At 43.6% G+C, this 27,079-nt stretch overlaps 1 protein-coding gene across 2 annotated transcripts in view; it reads right to left on the bottom strand.

The window, feature by feature from the left end:
- CWC27 (CWC27 spliceosome associated cyclophilin) overlaps positions 1-27,079 on the bottom strand; it is a 208,674-nt gene that overhangs the window by 23,528 nt on the left and 158,067 nt on the right. The window contains exon 12 of one of the 2 annotated variants that reach the window (XM_074952620.1): positions 2,762-2,871. The exons of the other annotated variant lie outside the window; for it this stretch is intronic. Coding sequence (XP_074808721.1) covers positions 2,762-2,871 — 110 coding nt within the window. The remainder of the gene's footprint in view (positions 1-2,761; positions 2,872-27,079) is intronic. 2 annotated transcript variants of the gene reach the window in all.

Genomic DNA, 27,079 nt, shown 5'->3' with positions numbered 1-27,079 from the left:
CGCCGAAGAATCTAAGGTCCAGGAGTGCTGCTGCCGCCGTGCCGGTGGCACTCCTTCGGCGGCGCTCCTCCTGCAGCGCACCTCCTGTAGTGCACACCCCACTTGGGAGACCACTGGACTAGATGACCTCCTGAGGTCTCTTCCAACCCTAATCTTCTATGATTCTATGAGACACCTCAAAGAAGATGGGAAAGGAGACCAGGGTGCCTCATGTTTGGTACAGCGAGGAAACAATCCCCTTTCCCTCGCCTGTTAACTCTCTGATGAGGGCAATGGCATCCCAACAGCAGTACTGGGACCCAGTAGAAGGGAAAGGTGTGTGTGATATGCCCTTCCACTCTGGGAATGGTTTTCCAACCAGTTATGCACCCACCTTATAGTAGCACCATCCTGTTTATTTATGAGAAGGTCAGGCTAGACAGTATCAAAGTCAAGATATACCACATCTACTGCTTCCCCCCCATCCACAAGGCTTGTTATCCTGACAAAGAAAGCTATCATGTTGGTTTGACATGATTTGTTCTTGACAAATCCATGCTGTTACTTGGTAACTTATCATCTTGTAGGTGTTTGCCAATTCATTGCTTAATTATTTGCTCCATTATCATTCTGGGTGTTGAAGTTAAGCTGACTGGTCTGTAATTTCCCAGGTTGTCCTTATTTCCCTTTTTACAGATTGGCATATTTGCCCTCTTCCAGTGTTCTGGAATCTCTTCCGTCTTCCATGACTTTTCGAAGATAATCACTAATAGCTCAGATATCTCTTCAATCATCTCCTTGAATATTCTAGGATGTATTTCATCAGACCCTGATGACTTGAAGACATCTAACCTATATAATTGTTAACTTGTTCTTTCCCTATTTTAGCCTCTGATCCTACTTCATTTTCACTGACATTCACTATGTTAGACATACAATCGCTACTAACCTTTTTGGTGAAAACTAAAACAAAAAAGTCATTTAGCACTTCTGCCATTTTCACATTTTCTGTTATTGTTTTCCCCCCCATCACTGAGTAATTGGTCTACCCTGTCTTTGGTTTTCCTCTTTCTTCTAATGTATATTTTCTTGTTACCCTTTATGTGTCTAGCTAGTTTAATCTCGTTTTGTGCCTTGGCCTTTCTAATTTTGTTCCTACATACTTGTGTTATTTGTTTATATTCATTCTTTGTAATTTGACCTAGTTTCCACTTTTTGTAGGATTCTTTTTTGAATTTCAGATAATTGAAGATCTCCTGGTTAAGCCAGGGTGGTCTCTTGCCATACTTCCTATCTTTCCTACACAGTGGGGTAGTTTTCTTTTGTGCCCATAATAATGTCTCTTAGAAAAAATGACAACTCTTGAACTGTTTTTCCCCTTAGACTTGCTTCCCATGATATCTTACCTACCAACTCCCTGAGTTTGCTAAAGTCTGCCTTCTTGAAATCCATTATGTTTATTGTGCTGTTTTTCCCTCCTCCCATTCCTTAGGATCATGAACTTTACCATTTCATGATCACTTTCACCTAAGCTGCCTTCCACTTTCAAATTCTCGACCAGTTCCTCCCATTTATCAAAATCAAATCTAGACCAGCCTCTCCCCTAGTAGCTTTCTTCACCTTCTGAAATAAAAAAATTGTATCCAATACATTCCAATAACTTGTTGGACAATCTATGCCCTGCTGTGTTATTTTCTCAATAGATGTCTGGGTAGTTGAAGTCCTCCATCACAACCAAGTCCTGTGCTTTGAAATTATTTTGTTAGTTGTTTAAGAATAAGCCTCATCCACGTCTTCTTCCTGGTTAGGTGGTCAGTAGTAGACCCCTAACCTTTGTATCCAAATAAATACATTTGTAAAGTGTAATGTATGCATCTTGGATATATGTTATTTTCTGCTTCACAGTTTCATGTTTTAAAATATTCCAAATTTTGTTATCTAAAAGCCACATCTATTTTAAACTTAGCAAAGCACATTTATTCACCAACCAAGTTTGATTTTGCAATGTTCTCTCTTTTTTGTTACAGCAAAGAAAAAATATTCTTTCTACATTAGAGAAAACATATTTTTGTCCATTTCAAAACTACAACATGGTTGTAATCTCTTGAAAACGTAATAAAAAAAGTCAATTTTGGACAGAGACCAAGCATGTAACAAATCAGGCCAAAAGGTAAATGTTATGGAGAGCAGGGGAACGTAAGGGAAACTTTTTGCAACAGTAGTGACACTGGCTGTGACCATATGCACTAAGTGACATTTACACTATGAGCTAGGGGTGTGATTCTCCTGCTCGCATACATATATTTGCCCTAGTGTGAGTAGAAACAACGGTGTAGACATGATAGTATGTGTAGCAGCAGCAGAGAGATGGCATATCTGTAATTTTCACTCCATGCATCTGAAGAAGTGGGGTTTTTTACCCATGAAAGCTTATGCCCAAATAAATCGGTTAGTCTTTAAGGTGCCACCAGAGACTCCTCGTTATCTATGTGGATAACCCTTCTCTCCCAAATTTTTTTTGGGGCAAACTCATGGCACTTTCAAGCATAGCAATATTGATGTTCTGACTGAAGAACTGACTGGAAACTTCACAGACTTTCCCAGCACCTATGGCTGAATAACCCATATAAGGGATCACTGAGTCCTCTTTTTTAAAGAATTAAGCCAACCTTTTTCTTGGAGTGAGATTTTGTGTAATACAATTGAAGAGATAAGAAACTTTTCCAGAGTTTTCTGTGAAACAATTTTCCTTAGTGTCAGTTTTATTATTTTAAGCAACTACCTGATCTTCACGAGAAATCCCTTTCTTTGGTTGCTGCTTCCGCAGATCTTCATACTTTTTCTTCTCCTGTAGATATTCTGTAACAATGCTGTTTGGATCAGCTTCTTCCTCTGAAATAGAAAACAAATTTTTTGCTAAACAAGTGCAGTGAATGTATACTTTGTGATTTAATATCAGTCTACAGGCTTGTCGTGTCTTCTGAATTACCAGACAAAACACCTTATGAAAAGCTTTTGGATATATAACTTCCTCACCATTTAAGTCAGGGGTCTCAAACACGCGGCCCAGCCCTGCCCCCGCGCCACTCCAGGAAGTGGCCGGGACCTGGGGGAGTGGAGGTGGGGCACAGGGGTCTATGTGTTGCCCTGGCTGCTCCTCACAGATCCCCATGCCTCCAGGAGCGGCGCGCGGGCAGGGCATGGAGGGAGCCAGCCTGCCCTGCCCCCAGTGCGCGCTGGGCCAGACCGGTCCCCCGAACCCCTCCTGCAGCCAAACCCTCTGCCCTGAGCCTCCTGCTGCACCCGACACCCCTCCTGCACCCCGACCTCCTGCCCTGAGCCCCCTGCTGCATCCCATATCCCGACCCCTTCCCTGAGCCCCCTGCCACACCCCGCACCCCTCCTGCATCCCAACCCCTTGCCCTGGGTCCCCTGGTGCACCCCGCACTCCTCCTGCACCCCAACCCTCTGCCCTGAGCCACCTGCCGCATCCTGCACCCTGCCCCACCCTGCCCCCCAACCCTCTGAGTCCCCTGCCACACCCCACACCCCTCCTGCACCCCAACCCCCTGCCCTGAGCCCCCCATCGCACCCTTCTTGCACCCCCTGGGGGCAGGGAGGGGATGGAGTTGGGGTGGGGATTTCAGGGAAGGGGTTGGAATGGGGGCAGGGAAGGGGTGGGAAGAGGCAGGGCGGGGCGGAGCCTCACGGAAGGGGTGAAGTGGGGGCAGGGCTGGGGCAGCAGGAGGGGGTGGTCAGTGGTGCGGCCCTCAGGCCAATGTACCAGTCCTCATGTGGCCCTCATGGTCATTTGAGTTTGAGACCCCTGATTTAAGTCTTTTGCTGTAAGGCACTCTCTCCACCCTCAAATCATTTTTGTGGTTCCAGTTTACCAAATGATCCCGCTCAATCTATATGACTGCCCTGTCCCCCTCATTATTTACCATTCCACCAATGTGTGCATTATCCCAAATTTCATCAGCAATGATTTTATATTTACTTTGAGACCATCGATGAAAATGTTGAATAACATCAGGTCTTGTCCTGATCCCTGTAGGACTCTCTAGAAACCCATTCAATGATGATTCCTCACTGACAACTACTTTTTAAGGCTGGTCAGTTAGCCAGTTCTTAATCCATTTAACGTACGTTATATTGAGATTGCATAGTTCCAATTTTTGCTTCAGAATGTCACGCCGAAGTCAAATTCTTACAAAATTCTAAGTATATTACATCCACACAGATACCTTTGTCAACCAAACTTGTAATCTTGTCTAAGAATTAAATGAAGTTTGTTTAGCAAGACCTGTTTTCCATTAAACCATATAACTGGCATTAATTATATTCCTATCCCTTAATTCTTTATTAACTGAATCCCATATCAGCTTGTCCATTATTTTGCCTAGGGCTGATGTCAAACTAACTGTTCCACTGTCCCTCACGCCATCCTGCTTGCCCTTTTTGAATACTGGCACATATGTACTTTTCCAGACTCGGCTTACAATATAAAACAAGTGTCTGAGACAAATTAATAGAGAGAAGGGGTGGGAAAGAAGACAAGAGTAAAAGAAATAAGATCACATTGTTACACAGATAACTGACCGCCCAAGCCAAAAGTTCCTGATTGTTTCAGGTGTTGTGGTAATGTTTGTTTTTTTACATAGATAATTCAGTACAGGTTTGCAAAATAATATCCCATATGCAGCAGATGAAGTTTAGAAGCGAAAAACCTGTTAGACTAGATAATCCATCTCCCTGCCAATGACAATGCAAAGTGAAGTCTGCATTCACAGTTCAGATCAAAGCATCCAGCCCAGCATGCTTGATTTGATCCCGCAAATCTCTGAGGTCAGTAACACTGGCTACTACTGTTTTTCACAAAGTACAATCCTACAACAAAATGGAAAACATACTGGATAAGCACAACCAAATTCATGCAGAAGCACAACCAAATTCATAGTACAGCAATCTTTTGCTGGGTGTCAAATTTAAATCCTTTGAGAAGGTATTCAAGTAGCCATACCACCTGTCTGGTTTTGCTGCTCACTGGTTCTTGGTCTTTTGAGAGATTTAGTCACCTGGTTTAATAGGTTTTTTACACATCTCCCTCCGTCCCTCAATACATTTTCATTTCCAGCCAAAATGAACAAGCAAACAGCTTGAGAACAGCTGGGAGGCCTGACTGCCTTTCATTATTGTGCATCTGTGATATCAGGATTAAATCCTGCCTTAGGGTCCATCTGGAATGCATAGAAATGTAGTGCTGTTGAAATATTTCTACATAGTGCAAAGAAAAATTAACAAGTAAAGACATCACAGTTTGGCAAACAAAATGCATAACATACATTTTTGCCCTATACAGTGGACTTTTTGTAAAGGACAATTTTGTAAAGGACAATCTTTTTATTAGGACTGCCAGGGTGAAGAGGGGGAAGTTACTTCCTCTATCAAAGATGTCTGTGAAAGTCTTTTGTGATATGATAATTGGAACTTCTATGGCAGTAATAAGGTCTTGTCATTTAGAATCTGTTCAAATTCAACTGTCTTTTTGCTAGATTGTATGGTATGATTTACAGTCATATTTGAGGATTTGTGAATGCTTTGTTACCAAAAGTTTATACACACACCATCAACAACTATTTAAAACAATCCTTAGTTCTTGACTGCAAAGGAAATTGCTAACTTGTTAGAATAACTTTCAAAGGATTCCTAACTATCTAGATAAGAAATACTACAAACAGATTACAATTCAGGTTCTGCTTCTCTGACTATGAAATGGGATGGGCTGTATGTGGAATGTCCTGCAGGTGAAAAGAAATATCTATCCCTTGCATAGTGTAAAAATCCATTTGGACCTTCTGCAGTGCAGCATGTGTGGGGAAGGAAAGGCTAGGCTATGGGTGTTCTGGGGGAGAGGCAGGGTTTGGGGTTCCATTGCTACTTGGTCCTCTTGTCTTCTGTTCCGTGGGGGATGAGGCTGCAGAGCCTACTTCAGCCAATAAACTAGACCAGGTTTTGTAGCCACTCTGTGGTTTGAGGGAAAGGATTCCTTCACCACAGTAGCCTTCCGCATCTGCCTAGCATCTAACCTGGCTAGTCGGCTGGCTGCTGGGCAGAGATTTTAGCTTTCAGGGCAATCAGAAAAGTTCTGTTACAGTATTTAGAACCCACCAGAAAGAGTGAACAAATTCACACAAGATCTGTTAATACAATTCAACTAAAAAAACAAACAAAACAAAACAAAACAAAAAACAAGAAAAGAAAAGAAAAGAAAAGAAAAGAAAAGAAAAGGAGAAATATGGGTATCCAGATGACATGCCTTATAACTAAAATGATCAAGGCAGGAGCAAAGAGGGTAACAAATTAAACTAGTATAGTACCTGTGCATAACTCTTTACTAAGAAGCAGATCAATTGTGATATTTTTGCTCTCATTATTGATACTCTATAATTCAGCTAATTTATGCTGATGTATATAAATGCTAATTTAAAATCCTGTTGTTGTATGAATAGAAATTCTTATTCTAGGTCACAGTTAGAGGTTTCTAACATTTTTTAGTTACAAACAGGTAAGTTTCTTTCCCTTCCAGGCCTGTACAGCTTTACTCATGATACAAAGACACCCTGGTTTTAGGAAGGTATATGAAAGAGTCCTTACTTTTTTTTAACCCTCTAAAACAGTTCTAAAGGAGATTTTCTGCACAATATATGTAATAATATCAGAATACATGATGGTATGTTATGGAATACATATTTTATTGACACTCATTTGGAATGACTGTATAACTCCTCACATTCATGGATATTTGGTTACCTGCACTGCAAGCTTATAGGGACAAAATAAGAAAGGCTAAGCCACAAAAGGAGTTACACCTAGTAAGGGACATAAAAGGCTATAAGAACTTCTTTCAAAACATTAGAAGCAAAAGACATGAAGGAAAGTGTAGGTCCTCCACTCAGTGGGAAAACGAGAGCTAATAACTGATGAAATCAAGAAGTCTGTGTTGTTTAATGCTTGTTTTGCTTCATTCTTCATGGAGAACAGATAATCAACACAATTAATATTAACAAGGGGGAAGGAACACAAGCCAAAATAAAGAAAGAACAGCTTAAAGAATATTCTGATAAATTGTTGGCAGGGCATGATGAAATTCATCCTAGGAACCAGTTAAAGCAATCTTGGAACCATTAGCAATGATCTTTGAGAACTCCTGGATGATGTGTCCAAGAGGACTGAAGAAGGGCAAACATAATACCTGTCTTTAAAAAGGGGAACAAAGAGGACCCATGGAATTACAGGCCAGTCAGCCTAACTGCGATACCTGGTAAAAGACTGAAACAAATTATTTAAACAATCAATTTGTAACACTTAGAGGATAATAGGGTTATAAGGAATAGCCAGCATGGATTTGTCATGAACAAATCATGCCAAACCAACCTAATTTCCTTCTTTGACAGGTTTGCTGGCCTGGTCATAGGGGGAAGGCGTAGACATGACAGATCTTGATTTTAGTGAAGTTTTCGACACAGTCCCTCATGACATTCTTTTAAGTAAACTAGGGAAATATGGTCCAGATAAAATTACTAGAAGGTGGGTGCACAATTGGTTGAAAGCCATAGACATTACTACAGAACAGCTTTAGACAGAAATTCTGTGCTTGAACAACAAGCATATAGCAGTAGGAATATTCTACCAACCATCTGACCAGGATGATGATGGTGACAGTGAAATGCTCAAGGAGATTAAACAAAAAACCCAATAATAATGGGGGATTTCAACTATCCCCAAAATGACAGGGTACATATCACCTCAGGATGAGATGCAGAGATAAAATTTCTAGATACCATTAATGACTGCTTCTTGGAGCACCTAGCCTGAAACCCACAAAGGGAGAGGTAATTCCTGATTTAGTCCTAAGCAGCGCAGAGGATCTGGTCCAAGAACTGAATATAGCTGAACTGCTTGATAATAGCAACCAACATCCTTGTGGGGCGGAAATTACCAAAGAAACCTATCACAGTAGCACTGAACTTCAAAAAGGAGAGCTATGCTAAAATGAGGAGGATAGTTAAATGGAAATTACAGGGAACAGTCACAAAAGTGAAATGCCTGCAAGCTTCAAGGAAACTTTTTTTAAAACATCATAACAGAAGCTCAAACTACACGTATACCACAAATTAAAACAGTAAGAGTAAAAGAGGCAGATAGAGACAAAAATATATCTTTTAAAAATTGGAAGTCAAATCCTACCGAGAAAAATAGAAAGGAAAAAACTCTGGCAAGTCAAGTATAAATAAGCAGGCCAAAGAAGAATTTGAAAAGCAACTACCAAAAGACAAAAAACTAACAGCAAAATTGTTTTGAAGTACATCAGAAGCAGGAAGCCTGCCAAACACCCAGAAGGGCCACTGGATGATTGAGCACTCAAGAAGAAAAGGAATACTAGTGGCACCTGAGAGACTAACCAATTTATTTGAGCATAAGCTTTCGTGAGCTACAGCTCACTTCATCCGATGAAGTGAGCTGTAGCTCACAAAAGCTTACGCTCAAATAAATTGGTTAGTCTCTAAGGTGCCACTAGTACTCCTTTTCTTTTTGCGAATACAGACTAACACGGCTGCTACTCTGAAACCTGAGCACTCAAGGAAGACAAGGAAACAGAGTAGGAATAAGTGGTCAGTTTTTACAATGGACAGAAGTAAACAGTGGGATCCCTCAAAGATCTGTGCTGGGACCAGTGCTGTTCAACACATTCATAAATGGTCTGAAAAAGGCGATGAAACAGGGAGGTGGCAAAGTTTGCAGATGATACATTACTCAAGATAGTTAAGTTGAAAGCTGACTTTGAAGAGTTATAAAGGGATCTCACAAAAGTAGGTGACCGGATAACAAAATGGCAGATGAAATTCGAAGTTGATAAATGCAAAGTAATGCACACTGGAAAAACATAATCCCAGCTACACATACAAACTGAAGGGATCTAAATTAGCTGTTACCACTCAAGAAAGAGATCTTGGCATTATTGTGGATAGTTCTGGAAAACAGTTGCTCAATGGGCAACAGCAGTCAAAAAAGCTAACAGAATATTAGGAGCCATTAGCAAAGAGATAGATATTAAGACAGAAAATAATGCCACTATATGAATCCATGGTATGCCTGGGTGCAGTTCTAGTTGTCTCATATCAAAAAAGATATATTAGAATTCAAAAAGGTTCAAAGAAGGGCAACAAAAATTATTAGGGGTATGGAACAGTTTCCATTTCAGGAGAGATTAAAAACACTGGGACTGTTCATCTCAGAAAAGAGACAACTAAAGGGGGATATGATAGAGGTCTATAAAATCATGAATGGTGTGGAGAAAGTTAATAAGGAAGTGTTATTTACTCCTTCCCACCATAATACAAGTACCAGTGGTCACCGAATAAAATTAATAGGCAGCAGGTTTAAAACAAACAAAAGGAAGTACATCACACAACACACAGTCAACCTGTAGAATTCATTGCCATAGGACGTTGTGAAGGTCAAAAGTATAACTGGGTTCAAAAAAGAATTACATAAGTTCATAGAGGATAGGTCCAACCATGGCTATTAGTCAAGATAGTCAGGGGCACAACCCCATGCTCTGGATATCCCTAAACCTTTGACTGCTAGAAGCTGGGACTGGATGACAGTGGATGGATCACCTGATAAATTGACCTGTTCTGTTCATTCCCTCTGAAGCATCTGGCACTGGCCACTGTCAGAAGACAGGATACTGGGCTCGACGGACCGTTGGTCAGCATGCCCATTCTTATACTCTTATTCAGAGTAGCTCTCAGTGGTTCACTGTCGAACTGTGAGGACCTATCTAGTGGGGTTCCACAGGGGTCAGTCCTGAGTCCAGTACTATTCAATATTGTCATAATGACTTGGATAATGGGGTGGAGAATACGCTTATAAAATCTGCACAAGGAACTAAGTTGAGAGGGGCTGCAAGCACTTTGGAGGACAGAATTAGAATTCAAAGCAACCTTGATAAATTGTGAAATTGATCTGAAATTGGCAAGATAAAATTCAGTAAAGATAAGTGCAAAGTATTTGACTTAGAAAGGAAAAATCAAATGCACAACTACAAAATGGGGGAAAACTGGCTAGGTGGTAGTTCTGCTGAAAAAGATCTCGGTGTTACAACGCATCACAAATTGAATATGAGTCAACAATGTGATAGAGTTGTGAAAAAGGCAAATATCTTTCTGGAGTGTATTAACAGAAGCATCTTATGTAAGACATGGGAGGCAACTCTCCTGCTCTTTTCAGCACTGCTGAAGCCTCAGCAATAGTAATGTGTTCAGTTAATTCTGGGCAGCACATTTTAGGAAAGAAATGGACAAATTGGGGAGAGCAGAGGAGAGTAACAAAAATGATAAAAGGTTTAGAAAACCTGACTTGTGAGGAAAGGTTAAAAATGGTCATGTTTAACCTTGAGAAAAAAAGACTGAGGGAGGGATCTGCTTACAGTCTTCAAATATGTAAAAGGGTGTTATAAAGAGAATTGTAATCAATTGCTCCCCACGTCCACTGAAGGAAGGACAAGCAATGGGCTTAATCTGTAACAAGGGAGATTTAAGTTAGATGTTAGGAAACACTTCATAACTATAAGGATAGTTAAGATCTGGAATAGGCTTCCAAGTGAGGTTGTGGAATCCCCATCATGGGAGGTTTTTAAGAACAAGTTGGACAAACAGCTGTCAGGGATGGTCTAGGTTTACTTGGTCCTGTCTCAGAGCAAAAGGCTGGACTTGATGACTTCTTTCGTGTACCTTCCAGCCCGATATTTCTACAATTCTATGTTTACCTTGCATAGTGATGACTAATTTTAGTCTTAAAATTTCCCAAATTCGTAATGGGAGTTTGTTTTTATTAAAATATGTCATCTTTTTGCATCAATGTGATAATTTAGCTTAAAATGTCATAAGAATTAATAAACAAAAAGCTATTTGATCAAAGACACTTCCAATACAGCACAAAATAAGCAAAAAAAGACCTATTAGATTGGGGATAGCTATTTAATAGGCCAAGTTAAACAAGACACAATTAGGGCTATTTTGTTCCTTATCCCACAAATTCAGGCTCATATATATGAATTTAAGACATGTAAAGGCAGTCCTAATTATGTCATATAACCTGTCTACAGTTCAATTTCCCCATCTGTAAAGCTGAGACAAATTATATTTATAAACCTTTATAAAAAGCACTGAGAAACTAGGGGTGAAAAACATTATATAACTGCTTATATTATTATTATAGTGTTTTATTTGACCATTTAAAGAGCTAATCTCTTACTATTATAGCTGTTTTTTTTAGTTACAGTGAAATGTCACATATGGTTGATTTGTTAGCTTTTAAAATTTGCTTCTTGGTACCAGGGAAAATGTTTTTCATTATTTTTATTTATATAGGCAAGTGGTTTTCCAGAAGTATATGAGAACAAGGCCCCTACCATGAAGAGCTTACAATTTAAACAGTTCCAATGAAGGAAGGTAGAGGGTGTAATGAAATCAGAGTGATTTATTAACAAAGTTTAGCATGCATCATATTAACATTTCTCTATTTATTTTAAAAATAGAACTAATTTAATTTATCCTTTTTTTTCTTTTCAGGGAGGAGTCAAGTTATTCTTGAAATAAATGTGTAGGTTAGTAGGCAGGCGGGAGGCAAAGATAATGACAAAATTTCAAGCCTGAGAAATTGGTAGGAAAGTAGAATGGCCAATAGTAACAGGGAAGTAGAAAAAGAAGGATTTGGATGAAAAGGCAATTGTATTACATATTCAATTGGACATATGTCATGTGACTGAATGAATGAAGACTGATTCAGGATTAAGGGTATCATATAGAACATTGTTACGGGAAGTTAAATGACAAATATCTCATTTTTATTTTGAAGGATTCCAGCTGTCAGAGATATTTCACATCTTTGTCTCAACCCTTTTTACTTTTTCATTTAGTACTTAAGACTAACATACAGGATGCTGAATGATGTTGCCTGAAGGCACCACTGCTCCATCTGTTGTAACTACTGTTCTGTAGTTTGATGGTCATATTGACAACTTTCCTGTTTTGTCCTGTCTCCCAGGCTGAGGAAGCTACAAATCACATTCTCAGTGTTGTGGCAACAAGCAAAAAACCCCTCAAAATTCTTTACCATAAACAGATTTCTTCTTGCCAATAAGGAAAAACACCAAAGTAAAGTAATATTATCTAGAATAGCCTAAGGCTACTCTTTATATATCCAATTGAACAGTTTGTTGTAGAATGTCAGTGTGACAAATATGCACCTTAATTATTCCAATTGTTTGGGTACATCATTTCTATGATATTGATTAATAACAACTGATAATTTAATAGTGTACAAAACAAAATTAAGAATATTGATCAGTATCTTCCTTTTTTGATTTGTACAGCTAAACTATTTTTTTCCTTGGAAGATACTCAATGACATGTGAAATGTCTTAAAACACTTACAGAATATTTCACAGCCGTGAATAAGATTTTTTTTCAAGACTGTCAGTTCCAATAATGAACACAAAAATAACCCCCTCAACTCTCCAGACATCTGTAGCAGAAGATCAAACAGAATATAATTACAGGGAAAAGTTAGTGCACTAGGTTTCAGATAGGACAGAGACCACTGAACTGTAAATCTAAACCAAACCCTGACTGTCAAGCCTTTTGAATGAATGGTAGAAGACTTAAAAGTCTGACAGCTGTCTTGAGAAAAATTGTACTTTGGAGTCAGAAACTGTTCGATTTACTCCTCCTATAATTTTCACACACACCCCACTTTTTATTTCCTCATTGCTCCAGCTAATATGTTGAAGATTAATAGCTAATATCTGAACAGTCCATGCCCCATCAGAGTTACAAAGAAAGATCTGGAACTGGAAATCTAGCATATAGAAAGATCAGAAAAAATTAAGGCATAATAAAACCCAGAAATTAAAGGTGGTGGGGGAGGGGGGGGGAAGGGAAATTGCAGCTGAACGGTATAAAACAAAATCTACCAGAAACTTCATGCACTATGAGATGGAATGAGCTGAAGAGAGTAATGAAGTATAGTATAACACCACTACATTATAATGCTATGACCCTACCTCTTTCCTTAGGTCTTGTCTTCTGTGGAAAAAAATGATGTGTTCTTAATCTAGCTAACCTGAGGTAGAATCCTAATGAAGACAAGACAGCTGCAGTTTTCACACGAGTTAGCAGGTCAACTTAAAGACTATAGGAGAGTCTAAGGGTATGTCTACACTATGAAATTAGGTCGATTTTATAGAAGTAAATTTTTAGAAATCGATTTTATACAGTCGATTGCATATGTCCCCACTAAGCACATTAAGTCAGCAGAGTGCGTCCTCACTACCATGGCTAGCATCGATTTACAGAGCGGTGCACTGTGGGTAGCTATCCTACGGTTCCTGCAGTCTCCAGTGCCCACTGGAATTCTGGGTTAAGCTCCCAATGCCTGATGGGGCAAAAACATTGTCGTGGGTGGTTTCGGGTACATGTCGTCAGTCGCCCCTGTGAAAGCAATGGCAGACAATCGTTTCACGCCTTTTTTCCTGTTACCCGTGCAGACGCCATACCACGGCAAGCATGGAGCCCGCTCAGCTCACCGTCACTGCTGCTGTTGTGAGCATTGTAAACACCTCAAGCATTATCCTGGAGTATATGCAGAACCAGGCTAAGAGACGCCAGCACAAGGAGGATTTTGATGAGGACATGGACACAGACATTCCTGAAAGCACAGGCTGTGGCAATTGGGACATCATGGTGGCAGTGGGGCTGGTTGGTACAGTGGAACGCTGATTCTGGGCCAGGCAAACAAGCACAGACTGGTGGGACCACATAGTGTTGCAGGTATGGGATGATTCACAGTGGCTGCAAAACTTTCGCATGCGTAAGGCCACTTTCCTGGAACTCTGGGAGTTGCTTTCCCCCACCCTGAACCGCAGGAGTACCAAGATGAGAACTGCCCTGATAGTTGAGAAGTGAGTGGCAATAGTGCTGTGTAAGCCTGCAATGCCTGACTGCTACCAGTCAGCTGGGAATCAATTTGGAGTGGGCAAGTCTACTGTGGGGGCTGCTGTGTGATCCAAGTAGCCAATGTAATCACTGACGTTCTGTTATCAAGGGTAGTGACTCTGCAAAATGTGCAGGTCATACTGGATGGCTTTGCTGCAATGGGATTCCCTAACTGTGGTGGCTAGATGGAACGCATATCCCCATCTTGGCACCAGACCACCTTGACAACCAGTACGTGAAGTGCAAGGGGTACTTCTCAATGGTGCTGCAAGCACTGGTGGATCACAAGGGACGTTTCATCGACATCAACGTGGGATGGCCAGGAAAGGTGCATGACGCTCCCATCTTTAGGAACTCCAGGCTGTTTGAGAAGCTGCAAGAAGGGACTTTCTGTAAGCCAACCACTCTACCCCCTTCGAAATAAAGTAATTATTGTTTTGAAACCATGCATTCTTTCTTTATTAATTAAAAAAAAAAAAGAGACAACGGACAAGGTATCCCGGGTGGGGTGGGGGAGGAGGGAAGGACAAGGCCACATTATTTATTTGAGCCACACTAAAAATCAAACTGTTTGAATGACAGCCTTCTGTTGCTTAGGCCATCCTCTGGAGTAGAGTGGCTGGGTGCCCGGAGCTCCCCCCCCGCGTTCTTGGGCATCTGGGTGAGGCGGATATGGAACTTGGGGAGGAGGACATGCGGTTATACAGTGGATGCAGTGGGGGGCTGTGCTCTTGTTGGCTTTCCTACAGCTCCAACAGACACTTCATCATGTCCGTTTGCTCCCCCATTAGCCTCAGCATTGCATCCTGCCTCCGCTCTTCACGCTCACTTTATTCTTTCCTGGCCTCTGCCACTGAATACCTCCATGCATTAAGCTGAGCCCTAACAGTGCGGGAGGACTGCATGAGCTCGGAAAACATGTCATCGCAAGTGCATTTTTTTCACCTTCTAATCTGTGATAACCTCTGAGATGGAGATGATAGAAACGTAGAACATTTGCACCCAGGGGAAGATAAAAAGGGAGAGTAAAATTTAAGATGATACATTTCTGAGGACAAAAGGGAGACTCTTTCACAGTGAATCAAGCAATTCACAGCAGACAGCACCTGTGCTTTAGGTACAAGGTCACATTTTGCCTTTTACATTGAGCGCCTGCCGGTATGGTGACACATCACACACAGCTGGGCAACAGAATTCGGTTTCCAGTCAGCCACGGTAAGCCTTTTGGTAAGCGGGATTGGCTTTTTATACCTTCATAACATGTTGGAATGTTTTCAAACTGCAGCACCCTCCCTTCCCAGAGCAAGCAATGGGTTGGGTTTCACATTTAAAAGTAGGGGCTGCGGTTTTCGGGTGGATGTACAGCGCACACCTACCCCCACGCCACTGTGTGGCTATTCTCCGGGATGATCCCTTCACACCTTCCCCCCGCCGCGTGGCTATTCTCTGGGATGATCCCTTTTAGCCAAGCGCAAACAGCCCAGCATGAATGGGGTCCTTTTACTGTTCCCTTACAAAAATTCCCCTAGTTCAACCAGCTGACCATGAATGATATCACTCTCCTGAGGCTAACACAAAAAGATATAGACCGGATGTTGCTTGAATGCGACCAAAACCCAGGACCATTCGCTGCCATGCTTTGTGCTGCAATGATTCAAGAATACTTGCTTCTGGTTTGGCATGGTAAAGTGTCCTACCGTGGAGGACAAAATAAGGCAGCCCTCCCCAGAAACCTTCTGCAAAGGCTTTCAGAGTACCTCCAGGAGAGCATCCCAATACTTCAGGGCAAATCAAACATTAAACACAATTGCTTTTAAACCCTGTAGTGTAGTTATAAATGTGCACTCACCAGAGGTGCCTTCTCCAGCTTCAGGCTCAGGGATCCCATCTTGGGTGGGTATTGGCTCCAGGGTGATGAAAAGGTCCTGGCTTCCGGGGAGAACGGATTCACCGCTTGCCTGCTATGCATTCTCCTCCTCCTCCTCCTCTTCCTCATCCCCCAAATCCTCCTCCCTGTTGCGCAAGACTCCCCCCTTGCAGATGTCCACGGACAGTGGTGGGATAGTGGTAGGGTCCCCCACTAGAATGCCATGCAGCTGATCCTAGAAGCGGCATGTATGGGGCTCTGACCCGGAGTGACTGCTTGCCTCCTTTATCTTTTGGTAGGCTTGCCTGAGCTCCTTAACTTTCACACGGCACTGCTGTGTGTCCCTGTTGTAGCCTCTGTCCAACATGCCCTGTGAGATTTTGGCAAATATATTTGCATTTCTTCTTTTTGATCGGGGTTCGGCCTGCACAGATGCTTCTCCCCATACAGCAATCAGATCCAGTGTCTCCCTTTTGGTCCATGCTGGAGCTCATTTGCGATTCTGGGGGGACTGCATTGTCACCTGTGCTGCTGAGTTCGCCACGCTGACCGAACAGGAAATGAAATTCAAAAGTTCCCAGGGCTTTTCCTGTGTACCTGGTTAGTGCTTGGGAGTTCAAAGTGCTGTCCAGAGCAGTCACAATGGAGCACTCTGGGATAGCTCCCGGAGGCCAATACCGTCAATTTGCATCTGCACTACCCCAAATTCGACCCAGCAAGGTCGATTTTAGCACTACTCCCCTCGCCGGGGAGGAGTACAAAAGTTGATTTTAAGAGCCCTTTAGGTCGACGGAACAGGGTTGGTTGTGTGGACGCAGTCATTTTTAAATCGACCTAACACGGCTAAATTCGACCTAACCCCGTAGTGTAGACCAGGCCTTAGGGTATGTCTACACTACGAAATTAGGTCGAATTTATAGAAGTCGGTTTTTTAGAAATCGTTTTTATATATTCGAGTGTGTGTGTCCCCACAGAAAATGCTCTAAGTGCATTAAGTGCATTAACTCGGCGGAGTGCTTCCACAGTACCCAGGCTAGAGTCGACTTCCGGAGCGTTGCACTGTGGATAGCTATCCCACAGTTCCCTCAGTCTCCGCTGCCCATTGGAATTCTGGGTTGAGATCCCAATGCCTGATGGGGCTAAAACATTGTCGCGGGTGGTTCTGGGTACATATCGTCAGGCCCCCGTTCCCTCCCTCCCTCCGTGAAAGCAGCAGCAGACAATCATTTTGCGCCTTTTTTCTTGAGTTACCTGTGCAGACGCCATACCACGGCAAGCATGGAGCCTGCTCAGGTAACCGTCACCGTATGTCTCCTGGGTGCTGGCAGACGTGGTACTGCATTGCTACACAGCAGCAGCAACCCCTTGCCTTGTGGCAGCAGACAGTACAATAGGACTGGTAGCCGTCATCGCCATGTCCGAGGTGCTCCTGGCCACGTCGGCCAGGAGCGCCTGGGCAGACATGGGTGCAGGGACTACATTAGAAGTGACTTGACCAGCTCATTCTCTTTAGTCCTGCAGTCAGTCCTATTGAACCATCTTATGGTGAGCAGGCAGGCGATACGGATTGCTAGCAGTCCTATTGTAACATCTTCTGCCGGGCAGGCAAGAGATGAGGATGGCTAGCAGGCCTATTGTACCATCTTCTGCCGAGCAGCCATGAGATGTGGATGGCTTGCAGTCCTTCTGCACCGTCTGCTGCCAGCCAAAGATGTAAAAGATAGATGGAGTGGATCAAAACAAGAAATAGACCAGATTTGTTTTGTACTCATTTGCTCCCAACCCCCCCCCCCCCCCCCCCCCCCCCCCCCCGTCTAGGGGACTCATTCCTCTAGGTCATACTGCAGTCACTCACAGAGAAGGTGCAGCGAGGTAAATCTAGCCATGTATCAATCAGACGCCAGACCAACCTGCTTGTTCCAATAAGAACAATTACTTAGGTGCACCATTTCTTATTGGAACCCTCCGTGAAGTCCTGCCTGAAATACTCCTTGATGTAAACCCACCCCCTTTGTTGATTTTAATTCCCTGTAAGCCATCCTGTAAGCCATGTCATCAGTCACCCCTCCCTCCATCAGAGCAACGGCAGACAATCGTTCCGCGCCTTTTTTCTGTGCGGACGCCGTACCAAGGCAAGCATGGAGGCCACTCAGCTCACTTTGGCAATTAGGAGCACATTAAACACCACACGCATTATCCAGCAGTATATGCAGCACCAGAACCTGGCAGAGCGATACCAGGCAAGGAGGCGACATCAGCGCGGTCACGTGAGTGATCAGGACATGGACACAGGTTTCTCTGAAAGCATGGGCCCTGCCAATGCATGCATCATGGTGCTAATGGGGCAGGTTCATGAGGTGGAACGCCGATTCTGGGCTCGGGAAACAAGCACAGACTGGTGGGACTGCATAGTGTTGCAGGTCTGGGACGATTCCCAGTGGCTGCGAAACTTTCGCATGCGTAAGGGCACTTTCATGGAACTTTGTGACTTGCTTTCCCCTGCCCTGAAGCGCATGAATACCAAGATGAGAGCAGCCCTCACAGTTGAGAAGCGAGTGGCGATAGCCCTGGGAAGCTTGCAACGCCAGACAGCTACCGCCAGACAGCTACCGGTCAGTTGGGAATCAATTTGGAGCGGGCAAATCTACTGTGGGGGCTGCTGTGATGCAAGTAGCCCACGCAATCAAAGATCTGCTGATATCAAGGGTAGTGACCCTGGGAAATGTGCAGGTCATAGTGGATGGCTTTGCTGCAATGGGATTCCCTAACTGTGGTGGTGCCATAGACGGAATCCATATCCCTATCTTGGCACCAGAGCACCAAGCCGGCGAGTACATAAACCGCAAGGGGTACTTCTCAATAGTGCTGCAAGCTCTGGTGGATCACAAGGGACGTTTCACCAACATCAATGTGGGATGGCCGGGAAAGGTACATGACGCTCGCATCTTCAGGAACTCTGGTCTGTTTCAAAAGCTGCAGGAAGGGACTTTATTCCCAGACCAGAAAATAACTGTTGGGGATGTTGAAATGCCTGTAGTTATCCTTGGGGACCCAGCCTACCCCTTACTGCCATGGCTCATGAAGCCGTACACAGGCAGCATGGACAGTAGTCAGGAGCTGTTCAACTACAGGCTGAGCAAGTGCAGAATGGTGGTAGAATGTGCATTTGGACGTTTAAAGGTGCGCTGGCGCAGTTTACTGACTCGCTTAGACCTCAGCGAAACCAATATTCCCACCGTTATTACTGCTTGCTGTGCGCTCCACAATATCTGTGAGAGTAAGGGGGAGACGTTTATGGCGGGGTGGGAGGTTGAGGCAAATCGCCTGGCTGCTGGTTACGTGCAGCCAGACACCAGGGCGGTTAGAAGAGCACAGGAGGGCGCGGTGCGCATGAGAGAAGCTTTGAAAACCAGTTTCATGACTGGACAGGCTACGGTGTGAAAGTTCTGTTTGTTTCTCCTTGATGAAACCCCCCACCCCTTGGTTCACTCTACTTCCCTGTAAGCTAACCACCCTCCCCTCCTCCCTTCGATCACCGCTTGCAGAGGCAATAAAGTCATTGTTGATTCACATTCATGAATTCTTTATTCATTCATCACACAAATAGGCGGATGACTACCAAGGTAGCCCAGGAGGAGTGGTGGAGGAGGGAAGGAAAATGCCACACAGCACTTTAAAAGTTTACAACTTTAAAATTTATTGAATGCCAGCCTTCTGTTTTTTGGGCAATCCTCTGTGGTGGAGTGGCTGGTTGGCCAGAGGCCCCCCCACCACGTTCTTGGGCGTCTGGGTGAGGGGGCTATGGAACTTGGGGAGGAGGGTGGTTGGTTACACAGGGGCTGTAGCGGCAGTCTGTGCTCCAGCTGCCTTTGCTGCAGCTCAACCATACACTGGAGCATACTGGTTTGATCCTCCAGCAGCCTCAGCATTGAATCCTGCCTCCTCTCATCACGCTGCCGCCACCTTTCAGCTTCAGCCCTCTCTTCAGCCCGCCACTTACTCTCTTCAGCTCGGTCATTTTGTGCTTTCCTGCACTCTGACATTATTTGCCTCCACGCATTTGTCTGTGCTCTGTCAGTGTGGGAGGACAGCATGAGCTCAGAGAACATTTCATCACGAGTGTGTTTTTTTTTCTTTCTAATCTTCACTAGCCTCTGGGAAGGAGAAGATCCTGTGATCATTGAAACACATGCAGCTGGTGGAGAAAAAAAAAAGGGACAGTGGTATTTAAAAAGACACATTTTATAGAACAATGGGTACACTCTTTCAGGGTAAACCTTGCTGTTAACATTACATACATAGCACATGTGCTTTCGTTATAAGGTCGCATTTTGCCTCCCCCCACCGCGTGGCTACCCCCTCAACCCTCCCCCCTCCCCGTGGCTAACAGCGGGGAACACTTCTGTTCAGCCACAGGCAAGCAGCCCAGCAGGAACGGGCACCTCTGAGTGTCCCCTTAAGAAAAGCACCCTATTTCAACCAGGTGACCATGAATGATATCTCACTCTCCTGAGGATAACACAGAGAGGATGTTGTTTGAACGCCAGCAAACGTACACTGCAATGCTTTGTTATACAATGATTCCCGAGTACGTGCTACTGGCCTGGAGTGGTAAAGTGTCCTACCATGGAGGACGCATTAAGGCTGCCCTCCCCAGAAACCTTTTGCAAAGGCTTTGGGAGTACATCCAGGAGAGCCACCAATGCCAGGGCAAATTAATCCTTTCATATGCTTGCTTTTAAACTATGTATAGTATTTTAAAAGGTACACTCACCGGAGGTCCCTTCTCCGCCTGGCGGGTCCAGGAGGCAGCCTTGGGTGGGTTCGGGGGGTACTGGCTCCACGTCCAGGGTGAGAAACAGTTCCTGGCTGTCGGGAAAACCGGTTTCTCTGCTTGCTTGCTGTGAGCTATCTACAACCTCATCATCATCATCATCTTCTTCGTCCCCAAAACCTGCTTCCGTGTTGCCTCCATCTCCACTGAGGAGTCAAACAACACGGCTGGGGTAGTGGTGGCTGAACCCCCTAAAATGGCATGCAGCTCATCATAGAAGCGGCATGTTTGGGGCTCTGACCCAGAGCTGCTGTTCGCCTCTCTGGTTTTCTGGTAGGCTTGCCTCAGCTCCTTAAGTTTCATGTGGCACTGCTTCGGGTCCCTGTTATGGCCTCTGTCCTTCATGCCCTGGGAGATTTTGACAAAGGTCTTGGCATTTCAAAAACTGGAACGGAGTTCTGATAGCACAGATTCCTCTCCCTATACAGCGATCAGATCCCGTACCTCCCGTTCAGTCCATGCTGGAGCTCTTTTGCGATTCTGGGACTCCATCATGGTCACCTCTGCTGATGAGCTCTGCACTCACCTGCAGCTTGCCACGCTGGCCAAACAGGAAATGAAATTCAAAAGTCGGGGGCCTTTTCCTGTCTACCTGGCCAGTGCATCTGAGTTGAGAGTGCTGTCCAGAGCGGTCACAATGGAGCACTCTGGGATAGCTCACGGAGGCCAATATCGCCGAATTGTGTCCACAGTACCCCAAATTCAACCCGGCAAGGCCGATTTCAGCGCTAATCCCCTTGTCAGGGGTGGAGTAAGGAAATCGATTTTAAGAGCCCTTTAAGTGGAAAAAAAGGGCTTCATCGTGTGGACGGGTGCAGGTTTACATCGATTTAACGGTGCTAAATTCGACCTAAAGTCCTAGTGTAGACCAGGGCTTAGTCTCTATCTCAATGTGATAATGTGTCAAAACTACAAAACTCCCTTATTTCACTAGAATTTTTACCTTGAATTAGCGAATTCAAGTTAAGAAAACCTCTTTTTTTCCCTTATCAGGAGATGTGTGCCCAAAGGGATGCTTTCAAGGAGCAGCTCCATTCTCCAGAACACAAGGATTGCAACTGTGGCGGGCCCTTGTGTGTGGCGCAGAAGGTGTACGGTGGGGAAGGCTCCATGCATACCAGGGTCAGCTCCAATTTGGCCCTAAAAGTTTAAACACTGTGATTTAAGCTTAGCTATAATTAAACAAGCTGAAATTCATGCAGATTTGATCCTCAATCATACTTTTTTAGGCTAGACTTTTAATTTAGTGCTGTGCAAGTCACACTACAATTCTCATGTATATAGATTGAGCTCCCACCCTGTTGTGAATATGTGCACACTGGCTATAGCTCAAGTTTCCCACTCAAGGGTGGTGTCATTTATTGTTAATGTATCATAGAATCATAGAATATCAGGGTTGGAAGGGACCTCAGGAGGTCATCTAGTCCAACCCTCTGCTCAAAGCAGGACTGATCCCCAATTAATGTAAATAACTTCTATTTCATCTTAGGCTTTTCTCCAGAGCTTAACTGTTCCTATGGTTTTCCTTGCAGAAATTTCTGCAACCCAACTTCTGCCTCAATGAGAAGACCTTTTATAATTTGAGTTGGAGATAAAAGGCCCACCTGAAGTGACCTCAGAGTCCGCCAAAATAATTCTGTACCTCTATGCAGAATTCCAGCACCTTTCATCAGTATGACTTAACAAAAGAGCCCTGCATTCCTTTGCGGGGTCCTCCTATCTGCTACTGTCATAGTCAAAATAATGGATAAGTGTCAAAAGTTCATAAGTCAATGGGATTTGTACTTCTAAGACACTTAGGGCATGTCTACACTGCAATTAAAAACCCATGGCTGACTCATGCCAGCTGACTTAGGTTCGTGGCGCTCGGGCTGCAAGGCTGTTTAATTGCAGTGTCAACTTCTGGGCTCAGGCTGCTGGGACCCACCCCCATTCAGGGTCCTAGAGCCTGGGCTCCAGCCCAAATCTGGAAATCTACACTTCAATTAAACCACCCCACAGCCTGAGCCCCGCAAGCTGGAGTCAGCATGTGCCAGCCATGAGTGTCTAACTGCAGCGTAGACATAACCTTAGAAATGTCTGAAAATCCCAACCAGTTTGATTATTTCAAAACCACAAGTATAATTTATTTCTTGAACATAGCCAAAATATTATTTTTTGTGAAGTAACGCATTTTTGTAAGCAAGATTTTTTTGTCTACACTAAAGAAACAAAACCCACTGGGGCAATCAACAGAACAAAGAAATTATTTCAGAGCAGATAGCCCTTGGAAGGGAGAATGCATATATGCAAACACAGGCTTAGGGGCAACTATTATATGTATAATTCTCCAAAAACCTTTCAAAATTGGGCAGAAAAAAAGAGGTACCAAAACATCATATTATGGACTTGATCTTTTTACTAGGCTCTGCTAACTTGTGACTCATTGTTGATCCAGCAGAGGGATCAGATCATCCCTGCATTGAAACACTGTAGTTTGGCTTCTGACTCCTCATACTTTGAGCAAAGGATTCCTTCACATAAAACAGTGCTGGAAAATGGCATTGCAGATGTGCATGGCATTGGAATAGCAATAATATTTTTCCATTCTTATCTTCAAAGCACTCCACAGCATGAGGCCAGGATATCTAAAAGGCTTCCTAAAGGTCCATGATGAAGATTGTGGTTGACAGCTCCACTCCACTGGCACAATGGAACTTTCAACAATAAAGGTAAAACTTGTCTGTACTGGAGTCAGAACTTCATGGAGAGGGTTGAACTCTCCCAAGAACTATCACAAACCTCACCACTTTCCACTCCAAGTGCAAAATGCATTTCTTTGACTAGGCCTCTCTCATATAAACACATAGCAACAGTATATTTATAAAAGACAAAACAATCCCCCCTCCTACCACAACAAGATGCTCCTTTACACGTGCTTCTCTGGGGAAAGGATGACAGAACAAACAAGACGTAACAGATGTGTAATCACATTGTTTAATGCACTACTGGAAGGTGCTCAGGTACTATCGTGATGAGCTCAGTATAAGAGCTTACTCAGAATAGAATTTTTAAAATACTGTAGGATGCCAACAAGGCTAATTTAGATAAATGAAATAACTAGGTGAAATCCTTATATTTCATTTATCTAAATTAGCCTTGTTGGCATTCTACAGTATTTTAAAAATTCTATTCTGTGTAAGCTCTTATACTGAGCTCATTATGATCGTATCTGGGCACCTTCCAGTAGTGCATTAAGCAACGTGATTACACATCTGTTACATCTTGTTTGTTCTCTTAATCTCTTGCCAGGGGCAGAAGCATGTGTAGAGTGTCTTATTGTAGTGGGAGCGAGGGTTGTTTTGTTTTGTGTTTTTTATAAGTATACTGTTGCTGTGTGTTTATATGAGAGAGACACCTGGTCAAAGAAATGTGCAACACCATTTTCCAGCACTGTTTTATCTGAAGGAATCCTTACTTCAGAGGATGAGGAGTCAGAAGCCAAACTACAGTGTTTCAGTGTAGGGATGATCAGATCCCTCAGCCTCAGAAACAACTCTGACATCACAATCAAAAAGGCTGACAAAGGAGGTGCTGTCGTCATCATGAATAGGTCGGAATATGAACAAGAGGCTGCTAGGCAGCTCTCCAACACCACTTTCTACAAGCCATTATCCTCTGATCCCACTGAGGGTTACCAAAGAAACTACACCATCTGCTCAAGAAACTCCCTGAAAAAGCACAAGAACAAATCCGCACAGACACACCGCTAAAACCCCGACCAGGGGTATTCTATCTGCTACCCAAGATCCATAAACCTGGAAATCCTGGACGCCCCATCATTTCAGGCATTGGCACCCTGACAGCAGGATTGTCTGGCTATGTAGACTCCCTCCTCAGGCCCTACGCCACCAGCACTCCCAGCTATCTTTGAGACCCCACTGACTTCATGAGGAAACTACAATCCATCGGTGATCTTCCTGAAAACACCATCCTAGCCACTATGGATGTAGAAGCCCTCTACACCAACATTCCACACAAAGATGGACTACAAGCTGTCAGGAACAGTATCCCCGATAATGTCACGGCAAACCTGGTGGCTGAACTTTGTGACTTTGTCCTCATCCATAACTATTTCACATTTGGGGACAATGTATACCTTCAAATCAGCGGCACTGCTATGGGTACCCGCATGGCCCCACAGTATGCCAACATTTTTGTGGTGGACTTAGAACAACGCTTCCTCAGCTCTTGTCCCCTAATGCCCCTACTCTACTTGCGCTACATTGATGACATCGTCATCACCTGGACCCATGGAAAAGAAGCCCTTGAGGAATTCCACCAGGATTTCAACATTTCCATCCCACCATCAACCTCAGCCTGGACCAGTCCACACAAGAGATCCACTTCCTGGACACTACTGTGCTAATAAGCGATGGTCACATAAACACCACCCTATACCGGAAACCTACTGACCGCTATACTTACCTACATGCCTCCAGCTTTCATCCAGACCACACCACACGATCCATTGTCTACAGCCAAGCTCTACGATACAACCACTCCAACCCCTCAGACAGAGACAAACACCTACAAGATCTCTATCAAGCATTCTTACAACTACAATACCCACCTGCTGAAGTGAAGACACAGATTGACAGAGCCAGAAGAGTACCCAGAAGTTACCTACTACAGGACAGGCCCAACAAAGGAAATAACAGAACGCCACTAGCCATCACATTCAGCCCCCAACTAAAACCTCTCCAGCGCATCATCAAGGATCTACAACCTATCCTGGAGGACGACCCATCACTCTCATAGATCTTGGGAGACAGCCCAGTCCTTGCTTACAGACAGCCCCCCAACCTGAAGCAAATACTCACCAGCAACCACACACCACACAACAAAACCACTAACCCAGGAACCTATCCTTGCAACAAAGCCCATTGCCAACGGTGTCCACATATCTATTCAGGGGACACCATCATAGGGCCTAATCACATCAGCCACACTATCAGAGGCTCGTTCACCTGCACATGTACCAATGTGATATATGCCATCATGTACAAGCAATGCCCCTCTGCCATGTACATTAGCCATACTGGACAGTCTCTACGTAAAAGAATCAATGGATACAAATCAGACATCAAGAATTATAACATTCAAAAACCAGTCGGAGAACACTTCAATCTCTCTGGTCACTCGATTTCAGTCCTAAAAGGGGCAAGACTTCAACAACAATACTTCAAAAACAGACTCCAATGAGAGACTGCTGAATTGGAATTAATTTGCAAACTGGATACAATAAACTTAGGCTTGAATAGAGAGTGGGAGTGGATGGGTCATTACACAAAGTAAAACTATTTCCCCATGTTTATCCCCCCACCGTTCCTCAGACATTCTTGTCAACTCCTGGAAATGGCCCATCTTGATTATCACTACAAAAGGTTTTTTCTCCTCCCGCTCTCCTGCTGGTAATAGCTCACCTTACCTGATCACTCTTGTTACAGTGTGTATGGTAATACCCATTGTTTCATGTTCTCGGTGTATATAAATCTCCCCACTGTATTTTCCACTGCATGCATCCGATGAAGTGAGCTGTAGCTCACGAAAGCTTATGCTCAAATAAATTTGTTAGTCTCTAAGGTGCCACAAGTACTCCTTTTCTTAATGCGTCACAAGTTAGCAGAGCCTAATGAAAAGATCAAGTCCATAATGTGATGTTTTGGCTCCCCTTTTTTTCTGCCCAATTTCAAATACCTAATTAAGGAATGATGAAAAAAGAGAAGTCCCAACCTAACTTACTGAAAAAATGCCACTTCTCATTTTTAGCTTTACACTTTTAAAAGTATGTTGTCTCTTACCCACTAACCTGACCCTAAACGGGGGTGTATGCCATGGGGTCCTTTATCTCTCTGTGATGGTGACTTCAGAGTTTGAATTAGTTTGTTTTCTTTTAAATAGATTCTGCTCTCCTAAGATATTTCTTCAAGGCATAACAGACGCTGGCCTCATGGTGTAATCTGTCCTAAAACCCAATGTCTGGGACAAAGTTTCCATTTATAGTCTGGAAATGAGATGACATCCCTGTCACCCATTCCCAGCTTCTGGGAAACAGAGGCTAGGGACACCATCCCTGCCCATCCTGGCTAATAGCCATTGATGGACTGATCCTCCATGAATTTATCTAGTTCTTCTTTGAACCCTGTTATATTCCTGGCCTTCACAACATTCTCTGGCAAGGAGTTCCACAGTTTGACTGTGAGTTGTGTGAAAAAATACTTCCTTTTGTTTGTTTTAAACCTGCTGCCTATTAACTTCATATGGTGGCCCCTAGTTCTTGTGTTATGAGAAGAA

This window comes from Natator depressus, chromosome 5, assembly GCF_965152275.1.
Source record: "Natator depressus isolate rNatDep1 chromosome 5, rNatDep2.hap1, whole genome shotgun sequence".
In the NCBI taxonomy this organism is placed as follows: domain Eukaryota; kingdom Metazoa; phylum Chordata; order Testudines; family Cheloniidae; genus Natator; species Natator depressus.
Note: the sequence above shows the minus strand (reverse complement) of the source record. Positions and strands in the feature narration are given on the sequence as shown.